Here is a 21,231-nt window from a genome sequence, read left to right as displayed (position 1 = left end):
AATCCCAGCACTTTGGGAGGCCGAGGCAGGTGGATCACTTGAGGTCAGGAATTCGAGACCAACCTGGCCAACATGGTGAAATCCTGTCTCTACTAAAAAAAAAGAAAAAGAAAAAAAAATTAGCTAGGCATGGTGGCAGGTGCCTGTAATACCAGCTACTTGGGAGGCTGAGGCACGATAATCGCTTGAACCAGGAAGGTAAAGGTAGCAGTGAGCCGAGATTGTACCACTGCATTCTAGCCTGGGTGACAGGGTAAGACTCCATCTCAAAAAAAAAAAAAACACAAAAAATCATGAAGGTGACAGAAATAATAAATTGGGGAGCTCAAGTCCTAATGTGTCCCAGAACATGCACTATGTTCAACCTGGCTGAAAGAATGAGATGGGAGAGGACCATATTCTACCTGTAAGATATTCTGTTCCAGTAACATCATCCTTGATCTTTGCTTTCTCTCACACCCTATATCCAATTCACACACCACATCCAATCCATTAACCAATCCTGTCACTAATAACTTAAAACCGTATCCAGAATCTAACTACTCTTCACCATATCCATTGCTAATACCTTGATCCAAGCTGCCATCATCCTTTGCCTGGACTGCCTGCAGCAGTCTCCCAGCTGCTTCAATTTTGCCCCCACCCCCCACCCCCACCCACCCCACTACGGTTTATTCCCCACCAGCAGCCAGAGTCATCTTTTAAAAACATACATCAGCTCATGTCATGCACCTGATCACAACTATCCAGTGACTTCTCTTCACACTAAGAATGCAGTCTTATCTCCTGGCCCCACATGGTCTAGCCCCAGCCTACCTGACCACTCACCCCCAGGGCCTCCTCCCATCCGGGCACCACTGTTCTTCCTGATATTCCTAGAACACAAGTAGCTAACGTCACCTCAGGGCCTCTGCACATGTTGGTCACTCCATCAATAACACTCATCTACCCACTCCTGACACGCTTCCCTCCCTCCCTTTGTTCAGATTTCTTCTCAAATGTCACCTCTTTAGAGAGACCTTTCCTGCTCCAGGTATCTAAAATCACTCCCTTCTCCCTTATCCTCTATCCACCAGCCCTTATTTTTGCAGAGTACTCATCTCTACCAGAAATTATACCTTTATCTACTTGCTTACTCTTTGTTGTCAATTTCTTTTCATTGTATATGCTCCATGAGAGCAGAGACAATCTGCCCTGTTCATGACTAATCTCAATAAATATGTCCTGAAAGAATAAATACAATCCATGTTTTCACCAGCTGAAAACACAAGGAGCCGACAGGCCAAAAGTCTCCACATTCCAGGAGCCTTGAATAGTGACAGGTGGCTGCATATATTGGTACCTTCTAGAGTTCAGGCCCCTGCAGTGGGAAGCATGAGACAAACAGGTTTGACAGAGATCTCATTCATACCCTGACCTCAAAGCAAGAATACTGCTAGTCAGACTTTTCTTCCCTAGCCTACCAGATACAAAGGCATCTATTTTTTTTTCATTGTTTCTTGAAAACAAACACACAGAAAAATAAGCTGAAAGAGACATAGAGTAAAGTAAAATAGGTAGCAGGAACAGAAACAAAAATCTGCCTGGATGGGAATAAACCTACCAGCTCTCAGCCACAGTCAAGGGAGGTTCTAAAGAGTGTTCCAATTCTTGGCAAAAGACAGGCATCCAAGGTGACAGCACGTAGGTTCTTGCACAGCACAGGCTGAGGACTATACATCTGCCTGGGATGGAAGGAGTGTTTCTTTGTGGGTTTCTACTTCTGCAATCTCCTAGTCCACCTTAAAATTCCAAATCAGAATAGCAGCAAAAGAGCAAGGCTTAATGCACACTGCAGTAACACTGACCAGCTTAATCAGGACCATTTGTCTCCTACATGGGGATCTGGACATTCTGAGAATGAATTACACAGTGGCCTCAATTCCCTTCTGCCTTAAGGCCCAGTGGTTTTGCACTGATTTCTCAACCGAAAGAGATCATCATCAGCTTTCTGAGGGTGGAAGTGTTTCAAACAGAGAACCAACTGCCTCTGCCCATCAAGGTCACTTTCCTGCTTTACCTATCTGTCTTCTTACCTCGAAATGCTTTAAGAACAATTTGTTGGTCACAACAAACTCTGAGGCAGCGAAGGGCAGGGAAAGAGAGGGCATTCAGAATCAAAGGCCTAAGATTTGAGCCCTGGTGTCTCCACAAACTGCTTGTGTAAGCTGGGCATACTTCACCTCTCTGACCCATTCCCCTCACATATAAGATGCAGGTGTTGTGAAAATCAAATAAGGCAATGCCCGGAGGAACTTTAAAGAGACTGTACAGTGCCACGCTTTTACATAAACGGGCTCTGGCTTTGGATAATGATGACATTATTGGTAATAAGAATAAAGCGCAACATTTAATCATTGCTGATAATACCAGGCACCATTGAGCAAAGGATGTCCATCCTAATCTCATTTATTCTTCCAAAAAAACCAAAGATTTAATTATTAAAACTATTCCCACCTTCAGACAAAGAAACTGAGGCTTGGAGAAATTAATTTCTCAAAATCACACACTCAGTAATTCTTGAGGCTGGGATTTCAAACCATGTGTGGAATACTCCAGAGCTAACACTTCTAAGCACTACTCTACCCTCTGCTCAATCTTACATGCCGATTGTGAGCTGCAGGCTCTGACAACTCTGATCAGTGCAGGGAGTGACCAAGTTTGCCCTCAGAATGAAGTCTCAGTTTTCACATCTGTAAATGGGGTCAATAATAGTATCTAGCTCATAGGGTTCTTAGGAGGATCAAATGACATAACGTATATCAAGCAGTGAACATGTTGCCCACTCCCCAGTATGTACTCAATAAACATTAACCACAATAACTGGAAGCCTGTACTCGGTGGCAGTGGGGGAAATATTTTAGTTTCTGTCTCAATAACCCCTTGCACTGGGCTTTAGGGGTTAAAGATGTAGCCAGGGACCTGCTCACTGTCTCTTGGCTGAAGCCCAAACTGGGATGCCAACGGGTGGCTCACACCTGCTCAGGCTGCAGCCTGCTGTCAGTACAGAGCCCACGTCACTGAGGGAAAGGGGAATATTAGGCCATGGCAGAGGCATACACTGGCTGCATCTGCCAGTCTAAAGCTAGCTGAGAGAGAGGGTGGATTTGTCAAGTGTCTTTTAGGACAAGCAGAAAGGCTTCTGATTATCCATGCAAGTCCAAGGAGTACCACCACCAGTCATAGCTTTGGGGGCCAGGGTCTCATCAAACAAAATAGCTGGGAACTCAAATAATAAAATATCTGCAAAAACAAGCTGTTCCTGCCCCTTCTTCTCTCTCCAGCCCCCTGCCCTCCGAGCCAGGGCTATTCTAGAGCTGGGGTATTACAGCTCAACTAAATGTAATTCAAGCTCAACGCACCACAGCAACTGTGTTGCACAGGCAACTCATAATGAAAAGTGAGGTGTAGAAAGTCAGCACCTAGGGAGAGCTAGAATTATACCACCTCGCCTGACTGTGGCTCAGAAGATGAAAGTGGTGGCCACGGAAACTGCATGCACAGGAGAGAGGAGAAAGGGGAAAGAAAAAGGGTGTGGGGAGGAGGGCAGAAAGGAACACAGGCAAGGGAGGGAGGGAGAGTGTCTGTCCTCTATCGGCTCAGACCTGGCAGGCCTGGAGAGAAAGCTGGAGGGGATGCTGCACTCAGCTGACTGCCTCGTGGGCCAGTGCATAGGAGGCCAGGCCACTGTGCCCATTAATGCCTTCCACCCTTCTCAGGTTTAAAAGGGGAAATGTTCTATTTATAAGCCACCAACCAGCAGAGGCCTGGCAGCCTCTGGATGGCTCTGATCCCAAAAGGATCCTGGTTACCGGTGGCTGCCTCCTCCTGCCTCTCAACTGTGGGTGTTCTAACAGCAAAAGGCCAAAGGTGACTAGAAGCAAAAGAAAAAAAAATCCTCTTTTCTGCCCTCTGCTGCTTTCATGAGACGGTGGATTTTTGGTAATGGCTGAAGGCTTTAGATGTCTTTTAAAAATAGTGGCCCAGGCGATCCCATCAAGGCTTTCCCTACAGTTTTCAAGCCTAAATCTCCTTTTCTGTTTTACAGATCAAGGGAGGCTGAGGCACAGAGATGAAGGAAATGTACAGTCAGAGGCACAACAATAGGAAACAGAGCAATGGTAATGATGTCCCTCCCCATCTCCTCTCCTGGTCCTCAATCTTGTCCTCATAAAACAAGGCAAACCTGAATAAAACGCCATCAGGGAGTTTGCTCTGAATGACGGCCTAAAGAAGGATGAGTGGATGTACAGAAACAACATATAAAGCATTATGTTGTGTTGCCAAATCCCTGTGGGAGAGTGGTGGGCCACGCTAAGGGTCTGACCCTGGGGAAGCCAGTCCGTGAAATGCGTGACCCTTGTGCACCCAGCACTGTGCACAGGTGTTTGAGGAACCACTGAGGGCTCTAATGAGGTGGTGCACTAAGAAGGAATATGGGATGGCCCCTCAGCCACAAAGAACTAGAGGGGTTAGAAGTTGGAGTCTGATGATGAAATTCCTTCCAGCCCCCATGGGTGGACCACATATGAACAGGATGGCAGAATGGATCAAACATTTCAAGCATATGAAGTGTCGCAGGAAAAAAATGACCCTGGCAATGAGGCAGGCTAGGGTTTGAGTATGAGCTTCACTACTTCTCAACTGTGCTCCCTTGACCTCTTTAAGCCTGTGAGCTCCTTTGGAAACTCAGTTGCTGTGAACAGCATTTGTACAAATGGCAGCCCATCGTGTGACACTTTCGTGCTCCCTCTCAAAACCTCATGCCATCCTATTTAGACTAATTTTAAAAACTTAGCCTTGTGTTAAGCCAAGGGTTAATAAACTACAGTCCCTGGGCCAAATTCACCATTGCCTGTTTTGTAAAACAAAGTTTTACTGGAAAACACCCACACCTGCTCATTTCCATATTGTCTGTGACTGCTTTCACACTACCATAGCGGAGTTGAATACTCCTATAAAAATAAAAATATTTACTATCTGGCCCTTTACTAAAACAGTGGACCCCTGTGCTAAGCAATAACATTTGTAAAATGAGGGGATTGGCCAGGCACAGTGGCTAATGCCTGTAATCCCAACACTTTGGGAGGCCGAGGCAGGTGGATCACCTGAGGTCAGGAGTTCGAGACCAGCCTGGCCAACACAGTGAAACCCCATCTCTACTAAAAATAAAAAAAATTAGCCAGGTGTGGTAGCAGGCACCTGTAATCCCAGCTACTAGGGAGGTTGAGGCAGGAGAATCACCTGAGCCCAGGAGGCAGAGGTTGCAGTGAGCCGTGATCACACCACTGCACTCCAGCCTGGGTGACAGGGGTCTCAAAAAAATAAATGAAATAAAATAAAATAAAATAAGGGGATTTAAGAGTACTTATGTTCCCCACAATACACATTAAAATAAATACAGAAATCTAGATGGTAATTTAAAATATACTCTCTCAAATGACCTAGTGTACCACCAGTGGTGTGCACACTCCACTTTGAGAAATACAGTAACGAGGATTAAATGAATGAACACTCATAAAGCACCAAGACTGAGAAACAGTAGCAGGTTGTCTTCCTCCCTTCAAGAGCAGTGTTACCAATCCAGCTGGCTTTTCCTTTCCAGTGGGTTTTTCCTTTTGTTGTGGGAGTAACTGGCCTGGCCAGATGATAAGAGTAATAACCAAGAGTAATTAGGCACTTACCAACTAATGTGCAGATACTAATGTGCTGAACTTTCATTCTCACAATGAATTTATGAAGCAGGGGTATTATTATCCCCATTTTACAGAAGAGGAAATGGAAGCTTAGAGAGGCGCACCACCTGTCCAAAGTTCTACACCCAGGATGCTATTCTACACCAGCCACACATTACTCCTCCATGCAAACCCTCTCTCTAATCCACGTGGCAGAATCTACCCAAAGAGAATGATCTGAGACATGTACAAAGGCTGATGTACAAGGCCAATAACTGATGAAATTAATAACTTTTGAAGCTATTATGAATAACATAGGCCAATGTTATTCGTAATACCAAAAACCTGGGAAGAGCATTAGTCTAACAATGATAAATGATTCAACAAATTAAGATATAGTCCAATGACAGAATATTAAACAACCATGACAGGTGATACTTCTAAACATTTCATGACATCAGAAAATGTCTGTAATTTTTAAAGCAGAATACAACAAGCATATTCAACATAATGCCAGTTAAATTAAAATTCATACTGACATTGACAAAATACATACAAGACATCATTTAAAAAAGGCAAGAAGGAAATATCTCTGGGAATAATATTACCAATGATTTTTGACTGAATGTTTCAAAATCATTTTGCTGTATTTCTGTAATATTCTACAATGAGTTCATATTTCTTTCTTCAATCACTGCTCTTCTCCCCACCTCCCAGTGTGAATGACAAATTGGCAAACTGCAGTGGGTTCTTCAGCATTTTTATTCAAATATAAAGGATTCTTATAAAAGCACTAGATTAGGCCAGGTGCAGTGGCTCACGCCTGTAATCCCAGCACCTTGGGAGGCCGAGATGGGCGGATCATGAGGTCAGCAGATAGAGACCATCCTGGCTAACACGGTGAAACCCCGTCTCTACTAAAAACTACAAAAAAATTAGCCGGGCATGAGGGCAGGTGCCTGTAGTCCCAGCTACTTGGGAGACTGAGGCAGGAGAATGGCGTGAACCCGGGAGGGGGAGCTTGCAGTGAGCGGAGATCGTGCCACTGCACTCCAGCCTGGGCAACAGAGCAAGACTCCATCTCAAAAAAAAAAAAAAAAAAAAAGCACTAGAGCACTAGATTAAAAACAAACCACAAGGAAAGAAAGGACTAGGACTTGGATGCAAAGAGGAGGAAGTGTTATATTTTCTTCTTCTGGGGAGGAGAGAAGGGAGGAAATTTCCATTTTTCAAGTGTTTTTTAACCAAGATGGAATTCCACTCTGAGCTCACTCTCAAATCCATGAGCTCTGGGCATGTAGTCTGCACCCTGGGTACTTCTGTAGATGGTATGAATATGACATACACCCACACGATGTAATTGGGCCATCTGTCTATTGTTCCCCTGTGGTCTGAACCTCCACAGCAGATCACATGAGCTTTAAAGGTAGAGACAGATGTGTGTTCTAGTTATGAGTGTCCTTACCTCTCGGTACTCATATATCTCAGTGCCACCTGCCCTTAAGAACTCCCAGAAGGCTGGGCGTGGTGGCTCATGCCTATAATCCCAGCACTTTGGGAGGCCAAGATGGAAGGATCACGTGAGGCCAGGAGTCCAAGAACTTCTAGAGGCATTCACTGAAGGAAGAGCTACAGGAAGCCTGGACTCCTGCAGTTTCATCCAGCACAAGATCCAGGTGGCAGTAACAGGAAAATGTTGAACAAGAGTGAGAAGTGGAGTGAACTACAAAATGCCATTCTGAAAAGCCAGATGGCCAGTGTTAAGCCAGGTCCTGACATGCATGAGAAGGCATGCCTGCAGCAACTTCAGCATATTCCTTTCAACATAACCCGATTAACCTATGGAATCTGAGTTAATACCCACATTGAGGAAAGTGGCACTATAAAGTCAAGATTAGGAGACTGAGCCCTCTCTGCCTCAATCTGTCAGACTTCAGCCTTCAAGCAGCTGGAGAAACAGTGAGAGGGCAGCATTCTTGTAAACAAGCTAATCTTTTTAGAGTTAGGTAGGCAGTGACATTTGTTATTTAAAACGTCAAACTTGGAAAAGACCAACTCACACTGTAAGAGCCTGCTCTTCTCTTACTCCCTTGCACTGGACTGGTGTGTTCTCTCTGACAAGTTCTCGGCTTTCTAACCTTCCCTCAGGTGGGACGGCAGGACAATAGCAGCCTGAGCTGAGAACAGGCCTCTCATCCTGCTTCCAACCTGGACTCATTACAAAGAAAAATGAACCAATTCTCATAGTCTTTGGGGAGTAAATTTTATAACTCCCTAAAGATATTCCCTACCTTGTACCCAAAGGTAGGGAACAGCAAAAAGACAAAAAGACATCGAGAGATACAGCAAACGGGGCTGCAGGGGGTGAGATGGGAGAAATGGTTCTTGCCCAGGGAAGTCTTGTTCTTTGTAATAATGAAAGGGACGAATCAATGACAAGTATCAGATAACTAGGTGACTGACACTGGCAGTGACCACTTCCTCAAAAAAAAAAAGCTTAAGAAGAAACAATATCATACTTTCTTCTTCTTTATTACCAATACTCCCTTTTTCCCCTTCCCTTCTCTACTAGGTAAGAGTTTGACAAATTAGAGAATCTGGTGTCACTGATATAGATTCCTGACATTCTAGAAGCAAATCCAGGAAGGGTCCCCATGGGTAGCAGGGCTGGCAAAATAAAATATTGGTTTTTAAATTTAGTATTTAGGGATTAACTTGACCAGGAGCACACACGATCTCTAGGCAGAAAAATAAAATCCTAATAAAAAACACTGGTGGTCTGAATAAATGGAAAGACATTCAAAACCCTTGGAAGACATGACTTAATATTACAAAGGTGTCAACTTTCTCCAAATAACCTGTATGATTCAATGCACTCGCAAAGAAAAATTTTATTTTAGGGGAAGCTTCTTAAACTTATTATAGAATTTATATAGAAGGATAAAGACTCATAAATACCCAAGTCAAACCTCAAAAGGGAGAATAAATAGAGGAGACTTATATAACTAGATATTAAGAGTTGCCTCAAAGTTATTATTAAAAACAGACAGGTATTGGGACAAAAACAGCTACACAAAAAACCTGAATAAAGGGCTCAGAGACAGAATTAAAATATGCAAACCTAAAATGCAAGAACACTGGCACTACAAATCAATCGAGGGAAGAATGGATAGCTTAGTAGATGTTGATAGGAAAACTAACTCTTCCCAAGGATAAAAATAAGAATGGATCTTCATGGAACATCTCATACAGTGGTGGAAATCAGCTAGATTAGAAACTTAAATGTGAAAGACACACTCATAAAGCCAATAAAAGAAAACATAGGTACACATCTTTGTGACATGGGTCATAAAGGCCTTCTCCAAAACACAACTTGAAAATCATAAACCAGAAAGCAAAAAAGAGATGATTTGAATATATAAAAGGGCTTTGAAGGATTTATAGTCAAAGAAGGATACCACGTATTAACAGACAGATGACAAGATGAGAACATATTTAAACTGGCTAAATCTAACAAGGGATTAGTATCTAGAATCAGTAGGAACTTTTTACATATCAAAAAGAAAAGATGGTAACTGAAATAGAAAAATGGGCAAAGGACATGAATAGGCAATTAACAGAAGAGGAAACCCAGTAAACTAACAGGCCTATGAATAGATGCTCAAATTCATTAATTACCAGAGAAATGCAAATTAAAACAACAATGAACTATCATTTTACACCTATCAGACTGGCAAAAAATTAGAGAGCTGAATACTGGTGAGAGTTGGCAGGAATGGAGAAATTTGCATGTAGGGTTGGTGGGACTGCGGATCGACCACTCTGGAGAACAATACAAGAAAGTGCTTAAACTAAGTATATGCATAGCCTTTGGCCAGCAATGCTTTGGGTGGGTGGATCCCAGAGGAATTCTCACACAGGAAGACATGTACAAAGATGTCCATTGTGGTGGTGTGAGTAGTGATGAGGAGTTGGAGGCATGAGAAGATGGAGTACATCTCTACAAAAACAGATACAAAGTGCTGTGTACCACAAATTATGCAGTAATCAGAAGCCACAGCATAAAAGGACACAGAGGAATACGAATGGCTCCTGACACAATGATGAGGGCACAAAGTAAGAAATAAAACAAGACCCAGAACCATTTATTAACACACACCATTTATCAAGAACACAGGAAGATAAAAGACACACATTTTAGAAAAAAGAACTAAAAGGGAATGGATGAATAAATAAAATGAAACGAAAGAATGAATGAATCAAGAAACCTGTGCTGATAATGTGCCATGAACAGGGGAGTGTGATGAATTCATCTCTCTAAACCTGAGATCCAAACAGAGCATAGAGAAGAGGAGAAGAAAAGGCTCTGCAAAGAAATGTACATATATTTATCAGCTGCCATCCTCTCCCTGGCAACTGGGTCATTTGGAAAATACCAGCAGCTGACAGACATTACTTATGGCCCTGTCTTATACTCCACAGGCACCGTATGCCCTGAGAGAAACTTCGAGATGAAAGCAAACGAATTCAGAAATTCCCTTTTGTTATCTGCTCCTTCAGAACATTCTGGCTCTCTGATAAAATGTTTGCATTGAAATTCCCACCAAAACATTTCCTAGAAAGGAAAATGCCGGACATTTGGAATTTGGACTCTAGACATTTGGAATCTGGTTAAGAAGAGCAGTGTCTCACTCTTAAATTCATATCAGATTGGCTTCATATCTTTAAAAGAGTTTAGATTGTGTCATAAACAGAAGGAGTGTTGCAGAACAATCAAGACCCAGAGCATTAGCGCCACCTGTGGTAGATGAGCCTTATGGGGGGTTTGCATTAAATTGTAAATTACTGCAATCAAGAGATACAGTAAAACAACCCCACCAAGGAGGGGAAGCTAAGAACCTGTACCATGTGGGAAAGAGTCCAAACTCAAAAAAGGGTGAGGAAGCACTAAACCAGACCATCACACTGGTTTGCCAGCTTAGAAATCAATCAATACCCTAAAAAAAAATTCCTATTTAAATGACTCCTGAAAAAGTGGCCAATTTTTTTTTTTTTTTTTTTTGAGACAGAGTCTCAGTCTATTGCCCAGGATGGAGTGCAATGGCACGATCTTGGCTCACTGCAACCTCTGCCTCTCAGGTTCAAGCGATTCTCCTGCCTCAGCTTCCTGAGTAGCTGGGATTACAGGCGTGTGCCACCATGCCTGGCTAATTTTTGTATTTTTAGCAGAGACAGGGTTTCACCATGTTGGCCAGGCTGGTCTCTAACTCCTGACCTTGTGATCTGCCCGCCTCGGCCTCCCAAAGTGCTGGGATTACAGGCGTGAGCCACCGTGCTGGCAAAAGTGACCAATTTTTTTAACCCATCTTTTTACCTCCTGTGTGCTAGATGAAAGGGTAATGACTGAAGAATCATTAGACACCCAAGGCAAGCAACTCTCTTTGCTCTGTGAATAATGAGGTGCAAAAAGCAAAATGTCACAACTGCTTATATTTTCCAAAATAAAACTGTTTGTCTTATTCTTTTCTTGAGGGAGGTCAAGTAATGCATGTTATTATGTATGTTGTTCTATAGCCTAATTTTTTTAAAATTTCAATCATTAACAAACTATCAGCACAATTTCTGCAAATAGATCCAGCCCTCTCCGGTTCTTTCTAAAGGCTGTGTATTACTCCTTAATTTATTTAGCCAACTCCCTATTTGGTATTTAGATTGTCTCTCATTCTTTGCTATTATCACCAACGCCCCAACAAATTTATTTGTTGTACAAACTATCTTTGCACTCTAATGATTTCTTTAGGATAAGCCATTGGGGAGTTAGAGGGTGGTCACTTTTTTAAGGATTCCAAAGCATATTCTCGAAATGCCTTAAGAAATGTCAGAACCAGTTGGGATGCCCACCACTAGAACCATGGCTGTCCTTCAAATCTATTGGGATTTATCCCAAGTAGAGAGATGTAGGTTCATAAGGTCACAAGTTAAAAGTAAACTTCTGGCTGGTGTAGGGGGAGGTCTCCATTCACGTGCCTCTCCTCCCCCACCCCACCACTCTTGGGTCCTTTATTATGGAGGCAATGTGTCCCAGGCAGGGCCAGGTGTGAGTATCTGTTAGTGTAGCCTGCTTGGCATCCATCCCCTCTGGTCCTGATGGCTTCCCTGATTTCCCTCTGGGAAACTACTCTGTTCCCATTTTTTGCAGCAGTCTTGAAACTCTCAATCAAAATGTACAGTTTTTCCCTGGGTGGACCCAAATTAGACCAACTTGTTGCCTGGAAATCTCAATGTTCAGAAAGGTGAGGCAAGGACTACAAACAGTTTAGAGCTTTATCGTATTATCCAGAAGACCCTTTCTCACCGGGTTCCTAGGTCTCCAGAACTTGTCTATTCTCAAGCCTAGCTTTTCAGCTCCTCTGACCTTACTACGAGCTACCATACAGCCTTACATATTCCTTCATTATTGTTACTGTTGTTTTTGCCTCAGTTAGTCAGAGTTGACTTCAAGTGTTCTAAAACAATCTTACCTAATTAAGGGTGGGGTAGGGTGGAATTACTTCTTTGTTTCCTTGCATATTTACTTGAAATTTTTCCCTTGCTCATTTTATTTTTTTTGGAGGTGAAGGGGAACATTTTTTTTTCATCTCATAAAGGCCTCTCAACCTACCCACAGCAGGCATTCCAAATTAGTTAATATTTCATACAAAACTCCTGGGTAAAAAATTATATTTTGAAGAGAAAGAAAGGGGGGGGAAAATCTCTGTCCTGTAATGGCTTTCACAAAAAAACAACTTCATCCTTTGGTCCACATGGAGAGGCACTGTTCTACTGATTTTCCTAACACAACTGGAATTCACAGTAGGGCAACCTTTAAATTTTTTCTCAAGTGGATTTTACAAAGCAAGGTGACAGGATTTCCTTTGTACTCTTGCAGCAACCTGGAAGGATTTTGTTTTTTCTCCTATACACCAAGGAGATAATCAGCCCAAACATTCTACCAGTTGCAGGTTCATTTTAATCCCATTGCCTTTACAAGGTTACAGGTACCCATGGAAATCATGATTAACCAGAGTGCTTACAGGCAGCAGCAGGGCAAATGCACTACAGTCTACAGAGGCTGCCCAGGGACACTTCCATTAGAGAGGAATATTACCATAGAATTCATCTCCATTCTTTCCTCCCACAAGAGACCACAAAGAAAACAGTTACTAAGAAATCACCTAACATAGTTATTGCCTCTCCAGTCCTTTGAGCGAGACCGTGCTGGAGGCAACAGCAACTTTGGCTTTCCCACAGGATAAGGCTCTCCGGGAGTTGAGTATTGTTGTATTAAGTAACTTTTAAGTGGTGACGAGCTATAGTCTTAAGACCTACGATTAAAGGAGATAATGTACACGAGAATGCTTTGTAAAGTGTGACCCATTATTTCAATGCAAGGTGTCACTACACTACAGCCTTGCCAGCCAGGCTCACTTACCGTCCCTCTGGAGTCACTGGCGGAAAGTTGGGGTGGAGGCATGTCCCACTGCACTCGGGAACTGGAGCCAACCCAACACGCCCACAGCACCGCCTGGTGGTTCACACCTGGAGTAGCAACTTCTCAAAGCCCACTCCCAACCCCGGCTGTAGAAGGTTACCCAAGCATCGTACTTACTCCCTTCACTCTGGCTGTCTTTGTTCGAGTTGTAGACCTGGAAAATAAAAATAAAAATTCACTTATGTGCATTGTATACCACCCTATAGGTTCACTGTAGAAAACCATTATCTTCCTCATTTTCCCTAGTTTGCACCATGAAGTGGAAGGTAATTTCTGGCTCCCAAACATGAACCCATTCAATAATTATCTACTTCTCAGTATTTACTTTAGCTGTTCTTAAGTGTGTGTGCATCAGAATCATCTGTGCAACTTTATTGTGTAAAAAAAAATTCCCTCTTTTTAAGAAAGCAAGTAAATGTATATGCGTACATAAACAGAAAAGAGAAAAAAATTAAAATTAGTTACAAATCATTAAGCATGAACTGCGCACCAGGCAATGTGCTAAGCATTTCACATGAATGATCTGAAATCATCAACATGACAATTCTGTTGGGCAGGAGCTGTTATTATCACTGTTTCACAGATGGAGAATATGAAGCCTAGAGGGGTTAACTAATGTCTCACAGCTAGTTAGTGGCAAAGTCAGGACCTTTACATCAAAAACTGTTGACTGTTAATACTGGGGAGTGGGAACTGTTACTTTTTACTCTACATACTTCTAGAAATTTGAATGTTATAAGGAGAATATATATTTTCCATAGAAACCCCTTAAATAATGTAAATCACAAAAAGGGAAAGTACCCCAATAAAGAAAAAGAAAATGCCCAATATAAAAGAGACAATGACATATTGCAAGGGTCAGCAAGTTTTTCCTGCAACGGGTCAGACATTAACATTTTATGCTTTGTGGGCCAAGAGGCAAAATCAATGACATTATGTAGGTACTTCTACAACAAGATAGAAAGCAAATTTTCATACATTTTTGACAAAATTTAAAATCTAATAATATTTGAGTATGATTTTCTGAAATGCAAGCCTACTAATCAGAAGAATAAGTTTTTTTTAAGAGAGGTTGATATTTAGCTTAATTGGTACTCAAAGTTAGTATTCCTTATAAAGGCAATTATAGATATTTGTTTGTAAATATGATGCTTGGCTTATGGGCTCTACAAAAGAAGGTGGTGGGCTGGATTCAGTCTTTGGATCACAGTTTGCCCATCTCTGATATGCTGTCATAATTAAACAAGATGAAACCTCTACTTTAGAAAAGAAAAAAATTGGCCGGGCACAGTGGCTCATGCCTGGAATCCCAGCACTTTGGGAGGCCCAGGCGGGTGGATCATGAGGTCAGGAGATCGAGACCATCCTGGCTAACATGGTGAAACTCCGTCTCTACTAAAAAACACAAAAAATTAGCCAGGCATGGTGGCGGGCGCCTGTAGTCCCAGCTACTTGGGAGGCTGAGGCAGGAGAATGGCATGAACCCAGGAGGTCGAGCTTGCAGTGAGCCGAGATCACGCCACTGCACTTCAGCCTGGGCAACAGAGCAAGACTCCGTCTTAAATAAATAAATGAAAAAAAATCATAGAACCCAAGCCCTTCTTTGGTCATTAAGGTTCTGTAGGTATAGAAAGGCATAAGGTGAACCTGATCATTATATATATATATATATATATACACGTGTATATATGTATATATATATGTGTATATATATATATACATGTGTATATATATATATATATACACATGTATGTATATATATAAATATATCCCTCCAGTGACTCTAATGGCTACTCTCAGTTGAGAAGCACTTATTTAACCCCTAAAGAAACCAAGGCAACTACCTCTGAAAAGAACCATTAAATCCAGAAAGGGATTTTTCACTTAAGAAATATGACGGAGAATGGCTGGTCAAGAGGTCCCACTTGGCCCTTCAGCTGCTTTGTGTCATTAGGTCTCTTAGCCTCTCTGGGCATCTATTGCCTCATCCATAAACTGAAGGAGTCGCCCCAGAAGGTCTTTGAATTATCAAGCTCTAAATATAACAAATCATCCCATTTTATTATTAATTTTCTAAAGAAAACTAAAGCTACCAGGCCACTTATTAAAGGTCAGAAAGATGAGGATAAAGAGAACAGGTTTCTGTACTTAAAGAGGATTGTCTAATGAATGAAAAGGCATCAATGCATATACCTAAAAGCTCTAGAGATAAGGAGTCAAAAGATTTTGATCCTGGCCTGGGCTTCCCCATTGGTAACTTCATCTTGCTGAACTTTAATTTCTTCATCTATAAAATGTGGGCGATGATAGGTTTTTCTGACTAACTCAGCCAGAGCTGCTGTGAACATCAAATGAGACTGTGCCAAAGAAATATACTGAAACAGCACAACACAATGCAAGCGCTTTGGACTCTACTACTGAGAAAAGAAATGCTTAACATTCATGGAATTTGAGGGGAGGGCAAAAGTCACCACCAAGTCCAGGTGGAGGCTGACATAGAGGTTGTGTAATTTCTATTTAAAAGAGGAAACACAGTGGCCCACTCTCCCTCAGCAGCATCTTTATCATCTATATAAATGAACTTGAGCTAGATCATGGTTTCCAAATTGAGCCCCACAGCACCTGCACAAACAAAGGGGTTGGAGAGAAGCTAAGACCAAATGACCCCTCCCTTGGCTTTTATCCATTTTACTCATGTGGCTATTGAAGAAGGGCATAGCGGCTTTGAAAAGTTTGAAGACCTCCTAAATAGTAATTTCCCATGTTGCTTGCAATTCGTTTACTTATCCATGTATTTAACAAATATTTACTGTGTGCTTATAATGGTCAGGCAACGTTCCAGGTGCTGGGGATACAGATGAACTAGACATCTGTAATCTCTGCTCTCATAAAACTTTCCAATTACTGAAGAAAACAGAAATAAACAGATGCACATTTATGATTACTTCAAATATTGATAAGTACATTGGAGAAAGTAAAAAAAAAAAAAAGCGGGGGTTTATTGTGGACTTTAGCGAGGAAATGCCTCTCGGAAGAGATGACGTTTGCGTTTGCGCCAGGCCTGAATGATGAGGGGTACCTCCTTGGGAAGATGTGGGGGCTAGTGCCAACAGAAAGTACAGGTCCTTGGAAGGTGAAAAGTCATTGCATTTGAAGGAAGAAGGCCAGTGTGGTTAGCAATCAGTGCAATGCAGAGAGGGGTAGGAGATAAGGATAGGGCAGAGGGGCAGCAATCCGATCCTGCAGAGCCTTGTGACCTGTGAGTGAAATGGGTCACAGTGTAATAGCTAGGACCAGCAATCCATGCTGACCGGCATTCACTAACCTTGGAAAGTTGGGCAAGGGAAGTGCAGAAGAGAAGACCACACTTTGGCAAGTATTTTTTTTCAGCCATCCTTGATCCCTGCATTTCTCCTAGTAAATTCAAACATTCTATCCAAGGGAAACTTGCTTCTATTTATAGCTGGCAAAATCCAGAAGGAATAGTAAAATGCAGGACTTCCAGCCCTCCTTCATTAGGAGATGAATTTGTGCCAAATTACTCTCTTTCAAGGTTTCCTGGGTCTCGGGAGACCCCTTCCTGGAACACCCAAGCATTCCCTGAATTGGAGAAGGATAATCAATGAGTCAAAGGCACCAGAAACATGTACTTACCTGCTCCTCTGAGGCCAGGCTGTTAATCTCTGTCTGGTTTGGGTTAATGAGCCAAAGAGAATGAGTTTTGAAATGAAGCTAACAAATCCTGCTTACCAGGACTTTGTGACTACAGGGCCCAACAAAGAAGGCCCAGGGTGGGGAAGCAACCAGATGGTGGGTCAGTCACAGCACTAAGCAGGAATGGTTTTGTTTACCTAGCACTTACCAAGCACCACACATGGCAACATGTAATCCTTGCAACCACCATATGGATGAGGTCTAGTATTATTCACATTTTAGAGATATGGAACCTGAGACCCAGAGTGGTTACACAGTTTGTCTAAGGACACAGAGCTGGTCAGTGGTGTACTATTCTATCTTGCCTCTAAAAGGATGTTCCAATACCCTTTTACCTTTCTAGGCAGTGGCAAATGTATATCACTACCAAGTCACTCCAGTGGTTGGTATTATGGTTCATAAATACCTTCTATACTGACAGAAGCAAAGAGCATGCAATTCACCCTTTAGAAATGGTCAGTCTGCTCTGGGCTATCCTTCTTCTACAGATCTCACAGTTGCCCACTAGCATCAGACTGAGGTTCAGAGGCAAGAGCAATGTCCTGAAAGATCACTTTGACCATAGCTTTGTCTTATGATTAGCAATCTCAAATTTATACGCTTTCAGGTAAGCCTCTTGAGAGCATCTACCTTAATACAATAGAACTCAACTCTCCAGGAGCAACCCAAGCGGACAAGGGGCACTAAATGCCTGATCTGTGGCTCCTCAGAAGACTGAAACAGTTAATGCACCTTTGACAACCCAACTGAAGCTAAGCTCTATCTGAGTACTCTAAAACCTGGGAACATTACCTCCTTTGGGTTTCTATACTTTGATGTAGGTATAGTCTAGTTTCTACTGACCATTGTATATGAAGATTTGTTAAAGATCCGTGCCAACAAGTATCTATTTTCAAGTATATGCTTCTGAAGAAGAGAAATTACATGTGTTTACTTTATCTTATCACGATCCATCTAAGAATCATTAAAGAATAATTATGACAGATAGAAATTAATAATGATGATGATGACAAAACCCCTGCCATGTGCCAGACATCATGCCAAGCATTCTGTGTGCATTGTCTTATTCGGTTCTCATACCAGCCTAATTATTCCTTTCACAGAGATGAGAAAACTGAGGCATTAGAGAAGTTAGGTCACATGGCCAAGGTCAGACAGCTGGAAATGGGCAGAGTCCAGACAGGAACTCCCACGGTCTGTCTCCAGAGCCCAAGCACTTAACCACTAACCACATGATCAATAAGTCATTGTGATGACGATGATGACAATGACGACGATGATGATGCTGACGATGATAAAGGTGAGATGTTGTGGGCAGCTGGGCAGGTGAATCACCAGAAGGAAGAACTTGCCCTGAGTCAGAAAGAAAATGAAACTGGGAACAGCCTTCTGATTCTAGCCTGGAGTATTTACCACCAACCCATGCAACCAGCTGGCATCTAGTGTAGAAGTAACACTTCATATTCTCTCTGAACCACAGGGTTCGATCCTGATGATAAACACCAGGGGCGGAGAGTAGCTCTTTGATACAAATCACAGGGCACTGCAATTCTGAGTCCTTACCCAGAAGCTGCAATGAAAGTACAATTTAATAAATCAAAGGAGGGCGAGGAAAGCCTTCATATGCTTCCTCTGCACCAAGATGTGATTTTGCAATAAATTCTGTTCACTGCTGAGCCAGTTCAGTTTACATGTCCCTACAGAATTAACAGAGAATACACAGAGTCATCTGGATTCCCAGAATTTTTCTATGAGTACCTTTATTACCATTATCCAAGCCATACTGAGAAAACAGAGAGGCTTGTTTTTCAAATGTAGATATTAAAGACATAAGTAAAGCAAAAATTTGACAAAACAATCTAACTTTTCCCTTTCACACACAGCTGCATTAGAGCTTAGCCATACCACACTTTGGATCAAAATCTGGACAAAATAAAGATGCTGGGGAAATAGGTTCATAAGGAAATTTGTTTAAAACTGATGCTCCTCTCTAAACTGCACCATCTTTACCCAAATGCACATCCAAACTCTATGATCCCCTGAGGTTTTCTCCAAGTCTCCTCCCACCTGGTTGTTCCCCTGATGTACCAATGTGGAGACACACTGAATAAGGCAATGTGTCAACATCTTAAAACAACAGGCTGGTTCTACACCATCAAATATCATCTCATCTCCTCTGCATGACAAAATGGGTCCACCATCACTAGAGTCAAAAGAGCTTGCTCTTTTGAATTGTGTCTGTCAGTGGCAACAGATTTGTAGTAATCTACTGCTTAGGTTCAAAGTCCAACTTTACTGTTTATTGGCTAACATGCACATCAGTTATCATCCCTAGACCTCAGTCTTGCCATCTGAAAAAGGGGGATAGTAACACTCTCCACCACTTAGGATTGTTGTAATAATTAAATGGAATCATAGATATACAATATTCAACACAGCACTGAATGTAAATTCTATGGCCTATTGAACATTCTATAAGGATTAACTTTCATCTTCATCACTGTCATTTTCCTCCTTCCTTCTCTTCCCACTTTGTGTTTAAAAAAACAAAACAAAAAGCCTCTTCTGGTGATGGAAATGTATCCCCTATGGGATAAATGGCTAAGGATGGGAAATGTCATTTGAGGGACCCTGTGGCATTGGTCTTGTTGGCAATGTAATATAACCAACTGAAACTAATTAAGAGATGAAGGGAAAGGAAAGGAGACAATCTAAGGTCAACGTTTAAATCAATGGTTCTTAATCTTTTTTAAAACAGCAATCAAACATAAAAATAGCCACCTGCCACCAACCACTTTTTCACTATCAATTATGTGCCAAGCACCATACTAAGCGTTTAAACGAATGATTTTATTTCATCCTCAAGCCTATGGGGTACTACACCTGCCTCTATTTCATAGCATCATATGGGTTAATTAACTTTCCAAAGGTTACATACTAGCAAATTACAGAGCCAGGATTCGATTTAGGCAGAGCACAGTAGAGTCTGTACTCAGCCACAACTTCATACAACTTCTCCACCCAGTCCTGCTTTCCAGAGGAAAAATAGCCTGCCAATTAACAAAGAACTCAAAAGAGGCTAAGCAGTAATTAAAATGGCAACAATGCAACCATTATGTAATAACAAAATTTCCACCCAATTTAAGCATAACAGGAATTCTACAAACTTCCAATTAATACAAGTGTGGCAGTAATTAAAAACCACAACCAGCTTGAGACATTTTAGGATGCCCAAAAAACAACCCTCCTAAAACCTATCAGCACATACAGAGAGAACTGGCCAGGGTTGCCAAAGACTCTGTGGCAGATTTCTCAGTTGAGCACATTAGAATGCTCGGCAAACACTAATACAGGCTAAATTTAGGAACTTTTTTTTTTTTTTTTTTTTTTTTGGAGACAGAGTCTTGCTGTCAACCAGGCTGGAGTGCAGTGGTGCGATCTCGGCTCACTGCAACTTCTGCCTCCTGGGTTCAAGCAATTCTCCTGTCTCCTGAGCAGCTGGGACTACAGGCCACACCTGGCTAATTTTTTGTATTTTAGTAGAGATGGGGTTTCACCGAACTCCTGAGCTCAGGCAATCCACCCGCCTCGGCCTCCCAAAGTGCGAGGATTACAGGCATGAGCCACTGTGCCCAGGCTTAGGAACTTTTAATAACACCCCTGAGAAGTTACTAGTAAGACACCCTTAGTCTGTGGAATGCCACCCATGAATGGACATGATTTTTCTAGATCAGGGCTTCTCTTTTCACCCATGGGCCACAGGCCACACTTGGAAAAGCTTTTGGGAAGGAATTGTTTGAATCTGAAGCATGAATAGCCTGGAGTAAATAAGGATGTGTCTCAACTCAAGGGGTCAGAGCCAGGGAGCCAGCTATTGGTTCTTCCTCCTCCTCCCATCAGAAATGTGACTCTCATCACCATGGTCAGAGTGGTGAAATGTGCTCAGTGGAGCAAAAATAAGATGGCTGTTGCTACTTTTCTGTTTCTCAGCTGACAATACTCTGCCAGGCTTTCCCTTTCCACTGCTACCACTGTTGCACTTGCTGTCTTAGGGAGGCTCCCTCAAATGTGAAACCAATAAAAATATAGTTGATGGCACTTCCCAAAGACCGATTCCTGAACCAATGTCAAGACCTTGCTCTTACCCTGTAGAATTATACATAAAGGGGGTTCAGTAACTAGCACATAGCCAGCCACTCAGAAAGTACTGATTGGATAAATAGAGAGCATAAGAGAGAAACTGCAATTAAAAAAAAAAAAAAAACCAGAAAA

The 21,231-nt window shown here is 42.1% G+C and overlaps 1 protein-coding gene across 14 annotated transcripts in view; it reads right to left on the bottom strand.

Moving 5' to 3' along the window:
* The window catches only part of ARHGAP26 (Rho GTPase activating protein 26), a 460,401-nt gene that overhangs the window by 201,742 nt on the left and 237,428 nt on the right, over window positions 1–21,231 (bottom strand). For all 14 annotated transcript variants that reach the window (XM_034960692.3, XM_034960694.3, XM_014345105.5 and 11 more), the window contains exon 12: window positions 13,363–13,399. In XM_034960692.3, coding sequence (XP_034816583.1) covers window positions 13,363–13,399 — 37 coding nt within the window. The remainder of the gene's footprint in view (window positions 1–13,362; window positions 13,400–21,231) is intronic.

Source organism: Pan paniscus, chromosome 4 (assembly GCF_029289425.2).
Source record: "Pan paniscus chromosome 4, NHGRI_mPanPan1-v2.0_pri, whole genome shotgun sequence".
Taxonomy (NCBI): domain Eukaryota; kingdom Metazoa; phylum Chordata; class Mammalia; order Primates; family Hominidae; genus Pan; species Pan paniscus.
This window is presented reverse-complemented; position numbering and strand designations above follow the sequence as displayed.